This window comes from Engystomops pustulosus, chromosome 5 (assembly GCF_040894005.1).
Source record: "Engystomops pustulosus chromosome 5, aEngPut4.maternal, whole genome shotgun sequence".
Classification (NCBI taxonomy): domain Eukaryota; kingdom Metazoa; phylum Chordata; class Amphibia; order Anura; family Leptodactylidae; genus Engystomops; species Engystomops pustulosus.
This window is the reverse complement of record NC_092415.1, coordinates 198022563-198041267: the sequence shown is the minus strand read 5'-3', so window position 1 is coordinate 198041267 and position 18705 is coordinate 198022563. Positions and strand designations below refer to the sequence as shown.

The following is an 18705-nucleotide window of genomic DNA, read 5'->3' as shown; positions in this document are numbered from 1 at the left end:
CCGGCGAGCAGCGCTTCCCTTCTGTGTCATTACCCCTCAATGAGCGCGGCTTCAGAGACAAACACATTCGCCCTGTAATGACTCGCACTTCCCAGTAAAGACGGGTGACACGCAGCCAATTGTGTTACTGGGTTACAGCAACATCACTAGGGCAACGTCTGGATAGCCGTCTCCGTGCGGCGGCTGACTCATCTCCGCTGATACGCGCTTCCAGGCTGCAGGGCAGGAATTTAGGAATTTACAGGAGGCTTTTTATATATCGAGCCTTGTGACCGGATCCCTGCGTTCTCCAGAGCCTCGTCTTATTATTACCCTTTGTCTCCGCGTGACGGAGAGAACGGTCAATAATAAAAGGGACAATGGCTCCGGAGGCTCATCTCATTTGCACAGGACTGGCTTCCAGGAGCAAAAAACAGGATTTTAAAAATTTGCATTTCTGTTCTGCTCCTCTCTAGAGGAAACCTAACATCAAAATGCAGCACGATAGTCACGTGCCTAAACTGTAAGGAGTCAATTTAGCATTTTGGGCGACTTAAAGGGGTTTTCCCACAATCACAAGGTAGGCCCCATCTACGGTATAGGGACTAACTTTCTGATAAGTGGGGGGTTTCAGTGCAGAGAAACCCACAGATCACCGAAACGAGGAGTCCCATGTGCCTCCGTCGGACCCATGTCGCCCCGTCGGACTAATGGAGCAGACGGCCGTACATGACGGTTCTGTTCCATTAATCTCTATGGACCTGATGGAAATTGCCGAGCGCAGCGCTCGCTGATCTCCATCAGCTCCATAGAGATTAATGGAGCAGACCCGTCATGCACGGCCGTCTGCTCCATTAGTCTGACGGAGCTACAAGGGGTCCGACAAATCCCTTGTTTCCGTGATCTGTGGGAGTCTGTCTCATCACTGACACCCCCACAAAGCAGGAAGTTAGGAAAACCCCTTTATCCCCTCAGCACAGATTTCTTGGGTTCTGAGGGGCTAGAGAAAAACTTCCAACCATTTAGGAATCAAATTTCTACAATTTGTGCTGGGGTTTAGAAGTTTAAGGATTCCAACATGGTCTTCTAAACCCCAGCACAAACATATACAGAACGGTATATGCGCTATATTTACCATGTGCCCGCAGCAAGGCCTCCGCAGTGAAGAGAGGAGCCTGCAACATGTCCGCTGTCTCCACGATCAGCATGTCCTTGAGTCGCCGTAAATCCTGAGGCCGCAGCCCTTCATACGGCTGGAAAGGAACAGAGTAGGAAATACTGAGAAACGTATATTATGAACTTACATTAAACTTATCCAAAAATCTTTAGTAAAATATCAAAAACATAATGCATCTTTTTCCAAGCAGTTACATCCTGTATTATACAGTACCCCAGAGCTGCACTCACTATTCTGCTGCTGGTGCAGTCACTGTGTACATACATGACATTACTTATCCTGTACTGATCCTGAGTTACATCCTGTATTATACTCCAGAGCTGCACTCACTATTCTGCTGCTTGTGCAGTCACTGTGTACATACATGACATTACTTATCCTGTACTGATCCTGAGTTACATCCTGTATTATACAGTATCCCAGAGCTGCACTCACTATTCTGCTGCTGGTGCAGTCACTGTGTACATACATGACATTACTTATCCTGTACTGATCCCGAGTTACATCCTGTATTATACTCCAGAGCTGCACTCACTATTCTTCTTCTGGTGCAGTCACTGTGTACATACATGACATTACTTATCCTGTACTGATCCTGAGTTACATCCTGTATTATACCCCAGAGCTGCACTCACTATTCTGCTGCTGGTGCAGTCACTGTGTACATACATGACATTACTTATCCTGTACTGATCCTGAGTTACATCCTGTATTATACTCCAGAGCTGCACTCACTATTCTGCTGCTGGTGCAGTCACTGTGTACATACATGACATTACTTATCCTGCACTGATCCTGAGTTACATCCTGTATTATACCCCAGAGCTGCACTCACTATTCTGCTGGTGCAGTCACGGTCTGAATATCTTGACTAGGAGCAGCTATGAATGGTAACATTATTATACATCTTGGGGGTGAGAACTAGATGAAGTGCTCTGTACCTCTCTCTTATCTAGTGCAGCATACTCCGCTTCTATATCATCTGCTTCGGGGTCTCGGGAGAAGACCATCTGGGACTCCAGTTTGAGAGCCAGATCCTTGTGGTGTTGCTTCTCGGCGCAGTCACATGGGGTGTCCTTATTTTCATTTTCAGAGAACAAGTTACTTCCGCTCCTCACCAGTAGCTGTGGGGACAAATGACGACATAAAATATAAAAACTATAGTCTGTATTGAACCGCACAGCAAATATGTATTAGACTTTGGTCTTTTAATATCAATCATAGCTGGACGAGTGGGGTAAGTTACAACTTAGGTTTCAAGAGTGGCCACAGCTCCGTCTGACGCCACCATCTGGCCAAAACTCAGATTACATCAGCAGGCGTGACCACGCAGACTGCAGCCAGCTATTGTCCCTGGAGAGATTTGTAATCAGACCTTAGCACGTGTTGTTAGTAGCGGCAGGACTGTGAAATACAGATTTACATTCCAGGATTGTAGCGGAGGACGTGTCCTTACACTGCTGCGCTCTAAGCTCTGTGCAACCAGCTGCTGAAAAGCCCCTTCCCTATACTCAGAGTAACAGCAGTTTCCAGTTGAATACTACAGCAGAAGAAACAGCTCAAAGAAGAAGGCTAAAAGCACAGCAGTGTGAGGACTCGCTACAGTGCTGGATTATAAATCCATATTTCATAGTCCTGCTGCTCCCAACACACAGAAAGGTATGATTACACATCTCTCCAGGTACAATGGCTAAGGCCTCATATACACGACCGTGTGTGCAATACAGGCCGCAAACAGGGCAAAGTCATCCCATTTGTGGCCAATATTGCACATATGGACATCGGAGGGTACAGAGCACCCAGCCATACGCAACAGACGTCAATGGGGACAGTGAGCTACACAACAATTTATGGGGCTGGCTCACAGCTCCCCCTAAATACAGTCATGTGCACTCAAACATTGGAGCAGATTTACTTACCCGGTCCATTTGCGATCCAGTGGCGCGTTCTCTGCGGTGGATTCGGGTCCGGCAGGGATTTATTAAGGTAGTTCCTCTGCCGTCCACCAGGTGGCGCTGCTGCGCTGAAAAGCATCGGAACGCACTGGAGTTCACCGGCTCGGGCTGAGTGAAGGTAAGTGCAAGCTCCGCGACAGATTTTTTGTTTTAAATGCAGTGGTTTTTCCGAATCCGTCGGGTTTACGTTCGGCCACGCCGCCGATTTCTGTCGCGCGCATGCCAGCGCCGATGCGCCACAATCCGATCGCGTGTGCCAAAATCCCGGGGCAATACAGGGAAAATCGGCGCAAATCGGAAATATTCGGGTAACACGTTGGGAAACCGCGAATCGGGCCCTTAGTAAATGACCCCCATTGAGTGCAAAGAGCACAGCAGTGTGAGGACACACCCCCAAATTCTTTCGGAGAAGCTACAATCCTGGATTATGAATCCATATATTTCCCAGTCCTGCTGCTACTAACAACATGCACAAGAATGTTTAACTACTCATAGTTAATATAGCAGTGCCCCTTCAATCAGATGCCTCCATGTTATAATATACAGCTGCATGACGTCTCCACCGTTGCAGCACACCCTATTAATCTTTACTGCGTTTTCACATCACCACCCGTCACTCGCTCAGTTGCGCTATTCATAACCCGACAATAGTGGAGCCTCATCTCCGGCTCGGAGCCGTCTCCAATGTAGCCAGGATCTAATTAAGTTAATACCGATAACCCAAAAATGTAATAACTCTGGATTACGGCATCTTCTAGAAGCGGCAGATACATTGTCTAATCATCCGGAAGAGCTTTACATCATGTCTGACGCTCGGAGGACGAGTCCTACAATCCTGTTATGTGTAAACTACTCCAGTCTAAGTTCCTACATCTGCAAGCTACTTAACCCCTTAACAACCAGGCCCTTTTTGGTCTTGGCAGTTCCATTTCACTCCCTCCCCCATCTGCAACTTTATTTTCCCCCCCCCCATGTAAGGAGCTGTGTGACGGCTTGTTCTCTGCGTAACAAATTGCACTTAATAGTGACGGTATTGAATATTCCATGTACTGGGAAGCGCGAAAAAAAAAAATCTAAATGCAGTGAAATTGGTGAAAGATCGCTTTTGCGCCGTTTTCTTGTGGGCTTGGATTTTATGCCTTTCACTGTGCGCCCCAAATGACATGTCCGCTTTATTACTTGGGTCGGTGTAATCAAAAAAGGGATACCAAATTTGTATAGGTTTTATAATGTTTTCATAGATTTACAAAAATTAAAAAACCTCGAGTACAAAAAAAAAAAAAAAAAAAAAAAAAAAAAAAAAATAATAATTTCTTTGTTTTGCCATCTTCTGGCCCCAATAAACTTTTCATGCTTCAGTGTACGGAGCTGTGTGGTGTCATTTGTTGTGACTTTTGATGACGCTTTCAATGCTACCATTTTTAGGACTGTACGGCCTTTTGATTGCTTTTTATTGCATTTTTTTAGATTTTGCAAAATGGCATTTTAGACTTTGGGTGCTATTTTCCGTTAAACTCTGGGAATAACAGTTAACAACATGTTTACCGTCAATTTATATAGATAATTTTTTTTTACATTTATATCAGTTCTAGGGAAAGGGTGGAGATTTCAATTTTTTTGTTTATTTTTTTTTCTACTTTATTATTTTTCTTGCCATTTTTTTTTTTTTTTTAAAACCCCCCTAGGGTACTTTAACCCTAGGTTGCCGGATTGATCCTACCATATAGAGCCATACTACAGTATGGCTGTATATGTAAATTTACCACATCTATTACAATGGGCCAATCGCATATTGTAATATATGGTGTATAACGAGACCGTCACGGGTCTTTGTGTGACCCAAGGCTGCCACAGCAACAGATCGCCGCTCTGTGATGACATCACAGGGAGAGACTGTCAGCCAATTTATCTCAAATTGTTCGAGATAAAGCAAAAAAAAGGGGCTTCATCCAATGCAAGGACATACTAGAAGATGTGATTATGGTTTTCTATCACTAAAGGAAATCCACCATCAATATCCATCATGATTAATCAGGGGCACTGTTAGAGATTTTTATCTGGTGCTCAAACCCCCCATTGCATGTTGACTTTCATATACTCATAAAATCAACTTTTAGAATTATGCTAAAGAGCCAGTAGGTCGGGGGGGGGGGGGGGTGTTGTTCCGAGAGTTCCTTCATGCTACAGCTTAACCGGCTGTTACACTGTCTGCTCCCTCCCTGTGCCTGATGGGAAGGACTGTGGAGCAGCTTCACGCAAAGAGCACAACAGTGTGAGGACACTCCCTCAATGAACATGGAGAAGCTGCAATCCTGGTATATAAATCCCTATTTCACAGTCCTGCTGCTACTATCAACAAACTGTCACCAGAGGGGAGGGGGTTCTCTGTGGAAGGGTGGCCAGTGATAGGAAATGTTTATTTATTCCAAATTTATGGTCTCCAACCCACATCCCCGCTCCAATAAAAAAAAAAAAAAAAAAAAAAAAAAAAAAAAAAAAAAACACAGAATATTAAAGATTACCTCTACACAAATTTTCATCCCTGAGGCAGCAGCATAGTGCAAGGGTGTATTCTTCTTGTTGTCGGTGGCATCGAGTGCAGCCCTCTCGTATTCCCCGTGGTCGAGCTTTGCCCCCTTCCAGTCCAGGATCATCCGCAAACAGTCTGACCTCTTGCGATCCTCATCTCCGAGCCGGGGTAAGCGATGATCCAAAGCACCTTCTGAGATCATGAGGTGGGAGCCCATACAGAGCAAGTGCATAGAACTCTCATTGTGAATGTTGCGCTTGTTTGGATTGCCGTCCTTCATGTAGAGGAACGCCCTGCAAAGGGGGGGGGGGGGGGACAAATAAAATATTTGAGAACATTTCTTATAATATACTTACACCTTATGAGGGGGGAAAAAAAAAGGAAATTCTTAATTAGATGGGGGGGGTCATTTTTTTCAGAATCTTCATCTCTTGGACAAAGGGCATCAATCTTCGGAGGACCAGTCCTGTCCTGTACAACAGCATTGTCTTTCTTTCGTCAGAAATTTGACGCATGGATCCATGTGAATATTATCGTGCAGTGCCCCTCATCACATTCCTCTTTCTGCATTACTGTCCTGTACTACATAGGCGACGGATTGAACAGAATCAATATAGTGCAATACGCAGATTCACCATGCGATGGCGCTGCAGGAAAAAACAAACTTCCCAACAGGTTTTACTACAGATTACAGATGATCATCAGGGTCCATCAGGAGAAGACCTTCTAATAAGAACCAAGTGCCTGAAGCAGCGACACTAATTTTACATGCAGCATGAACTTCAGCGACCTCCAAATAGTTTGGTGTTGTCCAAGCTGCTGATGGTGCGCACCATTTGTGAACAGAGCCCCAAAGTGTTGTAGCCCAAGTAACAGTGTAACAGCCAGTGCAGCTACAGCAAGAAAGGGCTCTGGTAATGGCAACAAGAGCCCTTCAAGTCCATTAGCATACTTATAAAAAGTTACATTTTAAAAAGGAAGGAGGCCATAGATAAAATATAAGAAGATACCACAGTCCCGGTGCCTGGATCTATGAGTAATGTCCCTGGTTTATCAGGATGGATTTTGATGGTATAAATACACCACACTGATGGGCAGAGACATGCTGCTGCAGCTATAAGTAAGTTTTTTAGCTTTGTAACTGTACTCCTTCTCCCTCTCACCATAGACTTCTACATAAACAAGACAACTGTAAGGCAAGAAAATTCAGTTTATATTATGGCCATAGGAACTGGAATTGTAATGTCACACGTCACCGTTTCTGCTTCTCTGAAACCCCTGGCCATGGTTATGTGACTGGCCAAAGTGATCAAAAGTCACATGGCAGTAACAGGACATCAGATCCCACCCAGGTCAACATCTGCAAAGAGTTTGTATGATCTCTCTGTGTGGGTTTCCTCCGGGTCCTCCGGTTTCCTCCCACACTCCAAAACATACTGTTAGGTTGTTTAGATTGTGAGCCCCATGGGGACAGGGACTGATTTGTCATGCTTTGTGCAGCGCTGTATAATCGGTGCGCGCAATACAAATAAAGAATTATTATTATTAAGGCATTTATTTCTCATTTTGGGGGACTGAGGCGGAGGCAGTTTCCTCATTCGAGGTAGAAAGCCCCTTCAACTTGTCAGTGAATTTACAGTCTGTCTTGGGAGACCAAGATAGATTCAACAGCGCAAATGTCAATTCAGCAGAATGACTGAGAAAGCATTAGAGCCAAATAAAAACATTATTAAAAAAACAAAACAAAAAAAAAAAAAAAAAAAACACAAAAAAACTTCTCTTGTATTTCCTTGTACTTTTGATTCATGCAAATCCTGATAAACCAATTTCCGGGCTGTTTTCCAGTTATTCTAAGCCCAGTCACTCCTGTATAAACCCAAACACCTCGGCTTTTCAAAGTATTGCTCCCTCCGCTTCACCGACACCAGAATTATTCCGTAGCCACGTGTGAATCTCTAGGTCACTAGAAAACCAAATGGATTCGGAACGCAGCTTTGGAGGTGACTAGAGGATTTACAATTCTACTCATCGTTACATTTCCACTTGTGAGGAATCTACATCATCCCAACCCTCCAAAATACAGTTCTCTAGTTGTTTTTCTACCGCGCAGCCGCCGCTTACATCACTTTCTGCAGACTATTACACAGCGATGGAGGAGGACGAGTAAACCTATTAGCAGTTAAATTCAACGTTAATGTCCAAAACAAAAGGAATTTATGAAGTTTAGATTCGAGGCGGCGTCTTCAGTCTCGTACGGCGGCTTTTCAGTGGTCGCTTGGCAACCAAGCAAGTTTAGCCGAATCCGCAATTGAATGACAGAGACAATCCGTACAGCACATTAAGATTAACCAGACAAAATATACACCATGGGGGAGATTTATCTGAGGTTTCTGCGGTAAAACTGTTCTAGTTGCCCATGGAAACCAATCAGAGTTGAGCTGTGAATTTAAAAACAGCTGTGGGAAGATGAAAGCTAAACTCTGATTGGTCGGCATGAGCAACTAGAACAGATCCGCTCTCAGACACTTCTGATAAATCTCCCCCCATTAGTTATATGGTATGGGGAGGTCTAGCAGTTATCCGTTCCCTGGAAAGCCGAGTGACAACCCAATTGACCCAAGTCTCCAGGGAAACAGCCTATCAAACAAATCTGTTCTAGTCTGATACAACAGCCATAATCCCCAATGTAGGAACTTCTGTCCCGACACACAGAAGAACATGTACAATGTAGATTTTCTTGTCATCATATATGTAAATTTGCTAGACATATACTGCACACTAGATTCTTCTAGACTTGTCGCCTAGGAATAATACAGTGTTCATTTACCAATCAGTCCTGGTCATGGATGGAAACCCAAATGCACAGGTCATTACTACAAGTGTATTGTACATATATATGAAATTACTGCTATATATCTACTATAATACTGACCCCCATGTACAAGAATATAACTACTATAATACTGCCCCCAATGTACAAGAATATAACTACTACTATAATACTGCCCCCCATGTACAAGAATATAACTACTACTATAATACTGCCCCCCATGTACAAGAATATAACTACTACTATAATACTGCCCCCCATGTACAAGAATATAACTACTACTATAATACTGCCCCCCATGTACAAGAATATAACTACTACTATAATACTGCCCCCCATGTACAAGAATATAACTACTACTATAATACTGCCCCCTATGTACAGGAATATAACTACTATAATACTGCCCCCTATGTACAGGAATATAACTACTATAATACTGCCCCCTATGTACAGGAATATAACTACTATAATACTGCCCCCTATGTACAAGAATATAACTACTATAATACTGCCCCCTATGTACAAGAATATAACTACTATAATACTGCCCCCTATGTACAGGAATATAACTACTATAATACTGCCCCCTATGTACAGGAATATAACTACTATAATACTGCCCCCTATGTACAGGAATATAACTACTATAATACTGCCCCCTATGTACAGGGATATAACTACTATAATACTGCCCCCTATGTACAGGAATATAACTACTATAATACTGCCCCCTATGTACAGGAATATAACTACTATAATACTGCCCCCTATGTACAGGAATATAACTACTATAATACTGCCCCCTATGTACAAGAATATAACTACTATTATACTGCCCCCTATGTACAAGAATATAACTACTATAATACTGCCCGCTATGTACAGGAATATAACTACTATAATACTGCCCGCTATGTACAAGAATATAACTACTATTATACTGCCCCCTATGTACAAGAATATAACTACTATAATACTGCCCCCTATGTATAAGAATATAACTACAATAATACTGCCCCCTATGTACAATAATATAACTACTATAATACTGCCCCCTATGTACAAGAATATAACTACTATAATACTGCCCCTATGTACAGGAATATAACTACTATAATACTGCCCCTATGTACAAGAATATAACTACTATAATACTGCCCCCTATGTACAAGAATATAACTACTATAATACTGCCCCCTATGTACAGGAATATAACTACTATAATACTGACTCCTATGTACAAGAATATAACTACTGTAATACTGCCCCCTATGTACAAGAATATAACTACTATAATACTGCCCCCTATGTACAAGAATATAACTACTATAATACTGCCCCCTATGTACAAGAATATAACTACTATAATACTGCCCCCTATGTACAGGAATATAACTACTATAATACTGACTCCTATGTACAAGAATATAACTACTGTAATACTGCCCCCTATGTACAAGAATATAACTACTATAATACTGTCCCCTATGTACAAGAATATAACTACTATAATACTGCCCCCTATGTACAGGAATATAACTACTATAATACTGACTCCTATGTACAAGAATATAACTACTATAATACTGCCCCCTATGTACAGGAATATAACACAGAAGTTGTTCTACATTCAGCTGTAATTTTCCATTCTCATGGGCGCAGGAATCTGACATATCATGACAATACACCAGTGAAGTACAAAGGACGAGTCATTGTGACTGAATGTGAACTTAAAACACAAGTCAAGTGAATCGGACACTTAGTAAACAAGGTGCACGTAGGAACAGGTCCTCCGAGCCAGTCACACTGCCGACGGTTTACAAGCTCGGGGGACATGTGACTGAGGAGATTAATCAGAAACTTGACGGCTGCCAAACCTGAAACAAAATGCAAGAAACTAAAAAAAAAAATATTCTTTTCATCATAGTGAGAAGAGATTCAGCGTCAGGAAGGGGATTTAAGAAGGGAATTGCTGTATTAAAAAAAAATTAAATAAATAAAATCTGGCAGCCAGGAATGCGGACACAATGTGATCAGGAACTTAATAGAGTAATAAATTACAGGGGATTCTTAGCTGATGCGTTCATCTCCCACATACCTGTATGTATGTTAAAGGACAACACCGACTAAAAGAATTTGTGTATAAAAAAACTTTCATAGAGCATTAAAAGATATATAAAAAAAAAAAAAACTTGGGGGTGGGGGGGGTGGGCCTGGTGCATCAGCCCACTAGTCTGGAGGGGTGGAGGGGTGGGGGGGGTGGGCCTGGTGCATCAGCCCACTAGTCTGGGGGGGGGGGGGGCTGGTGCATCAGCCCACTAGTCTGGGGTTGCCTGGTGCATCAGCCCACTAGTCTGGGGGGGTGGGGGGGGCCTGGTGCATCAGCCCACTAGTCTGGGGGGGTGGGGGGGGTGGGCCTGGTGCATCAGCCCACTAGTCTGGGGGGGTGGGGGGGTGGGCCTGGAGCATCAGCCCACTAGTCTGGTCTGGAGTCGGGGGGGGGGGGGGGTGGGCCTGGAGCATCAGCCCACTAGTCTGGTCTGGAGTCGGGGGGGGGGTGGGCCTGGTGCATCAGCCCACTAGTCTGGTCTGGAGTCGGGGGGGGGGGGGGTGGGCCTGGTGCATCAGCCCACTAGTCTGGTCTGGAGTCGGGGGGGTGGGCCTGGTGCATCAGCCCACTAGTCTGGTCTGGAGTCGGGGGGGTGGCCCTGGTGCATCAGCCCACTAGTCTGGTCTGGAGTCGGGGGGGTGGCCCTGGTGCATCAGCCCACTAGTCTGGTCTGGAGTCGGGGGGGTGGCCCTGGTGCATCAGCCCACTAGTCTGGTCTGGAGTCGGGGGGGTGGGCCTGGTGCATCAGCCCACTAGTCTGGTCTGGAGTCAGGGGGGGCTGATGCACCTGGCCCCCTGGCATGATCTGGGGCCGGGGGCGACTCACCAGACCCTCACACATTTAGCAAGGAACAGTTTGTATACGCTCTTACATGCAGGTCACATAGAACAGTGATCCAATAGTAACAGCACATTGGATGACTTATCTGTCTAGAGACATCCAGATAGGATGCACATCTTCCCTGCATGCCTCCCACCCCCTCAGCACTCAGTACGAGTGCTGTATTCGGGAGGACCGCTGTGACAGGGGATACTAAAAGCCACCTGTGCAGATATTATGTGTGTACAGGCGTTGGAGATTAAAAGGACTTTTTTTGCAGAGTAAAACTACCTGTACAAGCGTCATAGATGCTTGTAAAGGCGTTAAATCGACATCTTTCGGTATCATTCTATATCTGCAATAGGAGGGAAAGAGCAGCAAGGATCTTTGTCCAGAGGTAGGGTGCACGTCTCAAACAAACCCAGCTCCAAAGTGCGTGTAAGCTACAAAGGATGAACCCAAGGAAGCAGCGCTCCAATGCAGGGCGATTGGTTTATTCTCCAACATTAATTGTACGGTTGGTGAATAACCCAAGCCATACTTCATTGGATACTTCATCTGTATTAATAGAAATGATACATTCTAGAGTTATCTCAACCCACATTACCATATGGCGATTTGGATCTTGGTAGCATAGAGGTCACTTTGGGTTTTTTTGTTGCGCCAAACCCCAAACCCCCCCATGTATCTGACCTGTACCTCAATCTATTACCATATAATAAAGCTAATTAGAGTCATTCCAACACAGAATCCCTAGACGCTACACGGTCTCGTACATTCACAGACCTCACATACCTGCTCCACGAGATCAAGTCCTCCTAATCATTTCACAAGAGGAGAAACAGAAGCCTTATAATTACATGAGCCAAGGATACAATTATAGGAGCAGGAAATAAATCCTTACAATGTAATAAGGGACTAATGAGCCCCCAGGAATGAAATCACCGGCTGCTGGGACATAGGAGCCGGGGCAGGGCACAAGTTCACTCCACATCAACAAGTCATTTCTCATTCCCCAATCATTTGTTGTAGATGGATTTGGGAATTAGGACAATGCGATTATAATTATATGTATAGCGTTTGCCTATTATTATGGGACAACAGTCAGACGTGCAGGGCTAGGACATGTCACGTGGGCTGGTCCCCTGTGAGCGTCCATTGTTAGAGAAGTTACCAGGTTACTAGTCCACTGGCCATGGCCCTTGGTAATCTGGGTTGTCACAGTTATGGACCATGTACACATAGCGCTGTCATCCTGACTATGTATGCACAGAAAGTGCTTCCCTTACAGCTTGCCATGACATATGACTATACTACAAACGTAAGCACAGATAGTGCTGCCCCTAGGTCTCTTCTAGTCGATGTTGTGCAAGAACAGGTAGTGCTGCCTCTTAGTTTCTCCCAGTCAATGCTGTAAGACAGTGCTGCCTCTAGGTCTCTTCTAGTGGATGGTATGATAGCACAGATGGTGCTGTCTCTTGGTTTCTCCCATTCAATGGTTTCCAAGCACAGATAGTGTTGGCTATAGGTCTCTTCCAGTCAATGGTGTGCAAGAACAGATTGGCAGAAACCAAGATGCTGCACATTCAATGGTGCAAGACTGTGCTGCCTCCAAGTCTCTTCTAGTTAATTGTGTGGAAGCACAGATCGTGCTGCCTCTTGGTCTCATTGAGTCAATGGTCTGGTAGCACAGATAGTCAATGGTGCCTAAGCACACAGAGGCGGCACCACTGACTGGGAAGTACCTAGAGGGGGCACTTTGTTTCCCTCTTTCAGTCAATAGTAGACGTATAGATAGAGCCCCAAAAATGCAAAATTAAAAGGAGATTTCCACTTTTTTAAGGAGATGCTGTCTAAATATTAAACACTGTTACGATCAATCATATCTCTGATAATATAAATACGTGTCAAAAAAACTATTACACATAGTTTGGGCAATGCAGCTTCCATGACATTAAAATGGTTTAGTTATTTATTTATATGCTCTTTATGCATCATTTCATCCTCTCATTACTATTCAAGGCAGCCAGCCATTACAGTCATCTACTTAAATGTATACGGCTATGCCTGACCTGAGCATACCTCAGCGCCAGATGGTATTATACATGTAAAAGGACGGTGGCATTTGTCCTGTAACCCAGTCCACAGTTATGGCCATGACACATATATACATACATACCACTAATATATGCAATAAATGTCACGCGCGGCCTTATAAAAACGGGATGACGCACTATAGGTTTTGTTTTTCGCTATTAAAAAAGGAGACAAAAATGTATATTTATTTAGTCAGGACAAGCCAAGTCTGATTCATCTGATGAAGGACAGCTTGGCAGACCCAGCACATATCGCCACCAGGCGCCCACTTATCACTGTGCAGCCCCCTCACCGCTCCAGGTGGAGGTCCTTACACCCGGCAGATGGGAGGAGGCGGCGGCTGCAGTCTCTGCTACCAGACCTGCTGCTAATGCGTAGAATCACACTGAGCGGACAACGTGGAAGTGGGTAATGGATATAAAAAGCACAACTTTAGATTTTTTTTTTTTTATAGCTTTATCCATCACATCTACTTTTAGATCAGTTATATATAGAAGATGGGGATGGAATCATACGGATAGATTTGTGTCAGTCTGTGCGTCAGTAACATTTTATACTTGGGTCCAATGTTTCAACTAGGGAAATGGCCCGAAAAAGAGTAAAATTGACAGGCAAGGGAGACCAGCCGGTATAGATGAAAGCCTTATAATATGCCATCCTGAATCGGGCAGAGCGGTAAGCTTGTGGCTGTACATACATCCCTCAGACAGCAACGGCCGCACGGAGCGATATGGTGCCACACAGTACATGGAGAAAAGATAGGACATGTCCCATCTTTCCTTGTGTTAGGGGCTACGCCTCGTGGATCACTAAGGAGAGGGCAGGAGTCACCCCTCTTTACGGCATCAGACGTAGCCTTACAGAAGCCAAATTAGAATGTTTGGAACCCGGAACCCAGGAGTGTTCCGCATGGGATTAGACGCATCTGTTTAGATGCCTCCTGAGGTAATTTGGTGGGAAGAATTTTTCCCGCCTAGTAAAGTCTGCCCGGTGGCAATAGGTTTTGAAGTGTTATTTGCTGGGACCAATGGTTTTCCGTCACTGAAGGGGTCTCTTCTTCGGACCCTTAGTGATAGGGCAGTGATGGGGAACCTTTTAGAGCCAGAGTGCCCAAACTTCAACCAAAAGCCACTTATTTATTGCAAAGTGCCAGCACAGCAATTAAAGCAGTAATGTATTTCTCCTTGTTCTTTGAAACTTTAAACCGTTCAGCCTCCTAAAGACACCAACACCGTTGAAAGGAGGAGGGCAAATTGGCCTATCATTGTAGGAAGATTCTTTGAGTCCTGTCTGGTGAACTTCATTCTGGGGTGATGGCCTGGGTGCCCACAGAGAGGGCTCCGAGTGCCGCCTCTGGCACCAGTGCCATAGGTTTGCCATCATTGTGATAGGGGATTATTGGCAGACAGGAGGCAGGTCACATGCCTGGGGTTTTCTTTAAATAGTGACATTTTCTGTGAAGTTCACCTTTTTCCAGCATTGAAAATCCCGTACATGTGACTGTTGCCCGCCCGGTCGCATTTGGTCGTATTTTATTTATTCTGGTTTTATCTTGTTTACGGCTTTTGCTCATCTACCGGGGGAGAAATTCCTTGTTAGTTGAAGACTGTTTTGGCTTATGGCAAAAACTTATCTTTTGTAAATAAAAGTGGTTAAAGTTAATTTGAATAAAGTTTTCTCAGTTGTTTGACAAAGTTTATGTAGGTAATTAATAAAGGCCTTGGCCAATACAATTTTTCCATTCAATGGGTTTTTGGTGTTATTTATTGTAGATAAGCGTTTTGTATGCTTTTATATTCGCATGATAAGTCAGGCAAGTAAGAACAGCTACAGCACCAGCAGTGTGTCACACCGTACACAGGGAATAGATAGAGCTTGTTACGTCTTTCCCCACGTGTACGGCCGTGCAGCGCGGTTCTTATGGAGAGGCGGAAGGATGAAAAGCGCTCACCAGTCCTCTCCAGCGCACCGCCGTACGCATACGTGAATGTTGCCTTCAGGATAATGGACATTGTAAAGAGCATATAGACATACCCGTATAGATCACTATTGTAAGAGATGAGGGGTGGGCACGCAGCACTTCCCTATCGTCAGCAGTGATCAGATTACCTCGCACAACAATCATGTCCCCTGTGGTCAAGACAAATTATAAGGGAAAATCCAAAACTCAGAGCTGTAATAAGAGGCTACATCACATTGGGCTCTGTCCACACCAGTTTTGTCCGTACAATACTGCAGTCAGTGTTCTGCATTGGCCCTAGGAATCTGTGTAAATATACCTTGTATCGTTTTGAAAAATTAACTCATATTCCAGTATTGTAGCATTCCTTAATCACTAAGGAAGTGTCCTCTCACTGCTGTACTCTGTGCTCTCTGCAGCTATGTATTGAGAGATGTGTAATCAGACCTTTGTGTATATTGTTAGTAGCAGCAGGACTGCAAAATATGGATTTATATTCCTGGATTGTAGCTTCTCCATGTGCACTGGTGGCATGTCCTCACACTGCTGTGCACTGAACTTTACAACAGCAACTCAGGCTGTGGAATAGTATTGAACCAGAATCTATAAAATCAAAGGAGATGGGATTGGATGTGAAGCACTTCTGAATAGGAGAGGAGTGTGAGAGGACAAACCTCCAGTACATTTTCAGTAGTTACAATTCTGACCTCTTTCCGTCCAAAATTAACTCAATGTTATGCTAATGAGCATTACCAGAGCCACTTCACACTGGGGAAGTGCTCCTGCACAGTGTGAGATAACAGTAAGCAGACAGAAGGAGGGGTGGGGGGGCGGAACAGTGCAGTAACCTGTGAAGCTGCAGCATGAAGGGACTCTGGTAACACCCCCCCCCCCCCGCCCCAGAGCCCTTCAGGCTGATTAGCATAAATGTAAAAGTTAATTTTAGAAGGAAGGATGCCAGGGATAACAAATATAAAAAGATCACGGTGTCTGGATCTATGAGTAAGTGCCGCTGGTTTATCATGATGGATTTTTATGGTGGATTTCCTTTAAGTTGAGCATTTTCTTCTATTGACCCCCAAATTTGAACTCTTCAGGATTATCTGGAAAAGCAAACCCCCTCGAATACTAGTACCAACACCACCTGTGTATAGGAATGTGATGTCACCAGCTGCACTCGCCATCCACTTACCCTCTGCCATCTTCGATTACCACTTTCCTCATATAACCTCCATCACCAGGAAGCCAAATTGTATGTCAAAAACAACCATACACCCAATAGAACTATCAGACTAATATTTACTGAGGGTTTTAGAGGGTAATTCTCCTCACGACGCTTTTGTTCGACACTTCCTTTTATTGTGAACGCTATCAATTTTGTTGGATTTGGTTAAAACGTCCTTAGTTGCTAGGTGACAGCACAAAAAGCCGACATCGAAGACTGAAAAGCTCAAAGAATAAGACAAGAAGCAGAAAATTCACAAAAAAAAAAAACTGCTAATATTTAGGACGCATCCACATGGCACAAAGTTGCAGTGTGGTCAGTAGCTGGGGCCAACCCAGTACCGGGATCTAACTGGGTCAAAAACTGAAGTAAAGACCTCCATTTTGAAACTTAGAATTAGCGCTGCAGGTTTCTAGTACAGCAGGTCAATAAACAATGCAAGTTTTCACTCAAGACCTTTTTAGAGCCAACACTCACGTCCCGGATATCTTTTTGAAATCTTTATTGCCCTAATATGTAAATTTTGTAAAGTGGCTACTCCACACCCCAGTAGCCTCTTTGCTCCTCCTACCCTGAGATCTTCGGCGCCCAGCTCCTCGTAGCTGCACGCCCTCATCCGAGAAGCCAGACTTCTGCATATGCGCAGTAGCTCCAGCCTCGGAGCTGTGGCCGTGCACCCGGGGGCCTGTGTTCTGTGCATGCACCGAACGCCAGCTTCTCTGATGAGGGTGCGCAGCGACAAGGAGCTGCGCGTCGAAGATCTCAGGTTAGGAGGTGTAAAGAGGCTACTGGGACGTGGAGTAGCCGCAACGTGTAGCCTCATGTCCGGCTACTCCATGCCCCAGTAGCCGCTTTACAAAATTTAGATAGTGGGGACGTGAGGATTAGCTCTAAAAAGGGCTATCCTCAAATCCCATACATGCACCTACCACCACGATTCTACCTATAAAGGGATATCAATAACCATGCCTGAAGTATTTTACGTAAAGTCCATTAAGGATGCATTACTCTGCTGACAACAATGATGTGTGTAACCCCTTAAGTGCCGTCAGAAGTGATGGCTGTACTTGACCACACCACATGGGCGACAGCATTTTGGAATTGGCCGGCTCGCCCTCGGCATCCCGATCCTCGGCGTGGCTCCTCTTCTATCTTCTCTATGCTGTAACAGCTGGCAGAGGCGCATCCATGCGATCTGCCGGCCGGCGCACACTATGATGCGGCAGTGTCTCGGCTGATGACGTCACAGTGTGCGCCGGCCGTTTACGTATCTCTGCCAGCTGTTACAGCAAAGAGAAGAAAGAAGAGGAGCCTATATACTGGGAGACTCTGACCAATGCATTTCACACCCTCGGCTTATACTAGAATCAATAGGTTTTCCCAGTTTTTGGTGATAAAATTAGGGGTCTCTGCTCATTTTGGTCAGATTTGCATGGTCAACTCATCGATTACCTTCAGAAAATAAAATAGATGAGAGGACACTAACCTCATGAGGCGATTCATCCCATAGCGCGCAGCATAATGAAGCGGTGTATTATGCTGGTAGGGTTCCCCATAAGAAGTATTGGGGTCCAGGGACTCTTTCAGTTGTGGGTTGCTCTCGTAGATTTGATAGGCCAAGTTCTCATCCCCGTTGATCAACGCTTTGCGGAACTTGGTAGTGGCGTTTCCCATTGTGGGCTTGAATCTGGCGCTCCACTAGCCTTCGCTCAGCCTCTAGTCTGGCTGATCCAATGCATAGCGCTCGCTGTGGGGGGAAAAAAAAAAAAACACAACAAAAATATTAACAAATGCGCATCACAAATTACTACACTTTGTATCAGCAGTGACAGTGAAGTTCATGTGCAACTTTTTATGAAACATTAACCAACTTCTCAAGTGTGAAATCTCAGAGACAAGAGAAAGGAAGTTTTTTCATGCCGTTATTTGGAGGAAAGGGACGTGTAAGAGGCGAACCAAAGCCTTGGATCATAAGATACTTAAACTGTACATGTAATCTGAAATAGAAAAGTAATTTCA

At 44.5% G+C, this 18705-nt stretch overlaps 1 protein-coding gene across 1 annotated transcript in view; it reads right to left on the bottom strand.

Moving 5' to 3' along the window:
* The window catches only part of ANKIB1 (ankyrin repeat and IBR domain containing 1), a 47198-nt gene extending 28766 nt beyond the window's left edge, over window positions 1-18432 (bottom strand). The window contains exons 1-4 of the mRNA XM_072154306.1: window positions 18173-18432; window positions 5634-5934; window positions 2098-2280; window positions 1115-1232 (exon numbers count right to left, since the gene is read on the bottom strand). Of these exons, the coding sequence (XP_072010407.1) occupies window positions 1115-1232; window positions 2098-2280; window positions 5634-5934; window positions 18173-18360 (790 nt within the window). The 5' untranslated portion in view covers window positions 18361-18432. The remainder of the gene's footprint in view (window positions 1-1114; window positions 1233-2097; window positions 2281-5633; window positions 5935-18172) is intronic.
* Window positions 18433-18705: the final 273 nt, after the last annotated feature.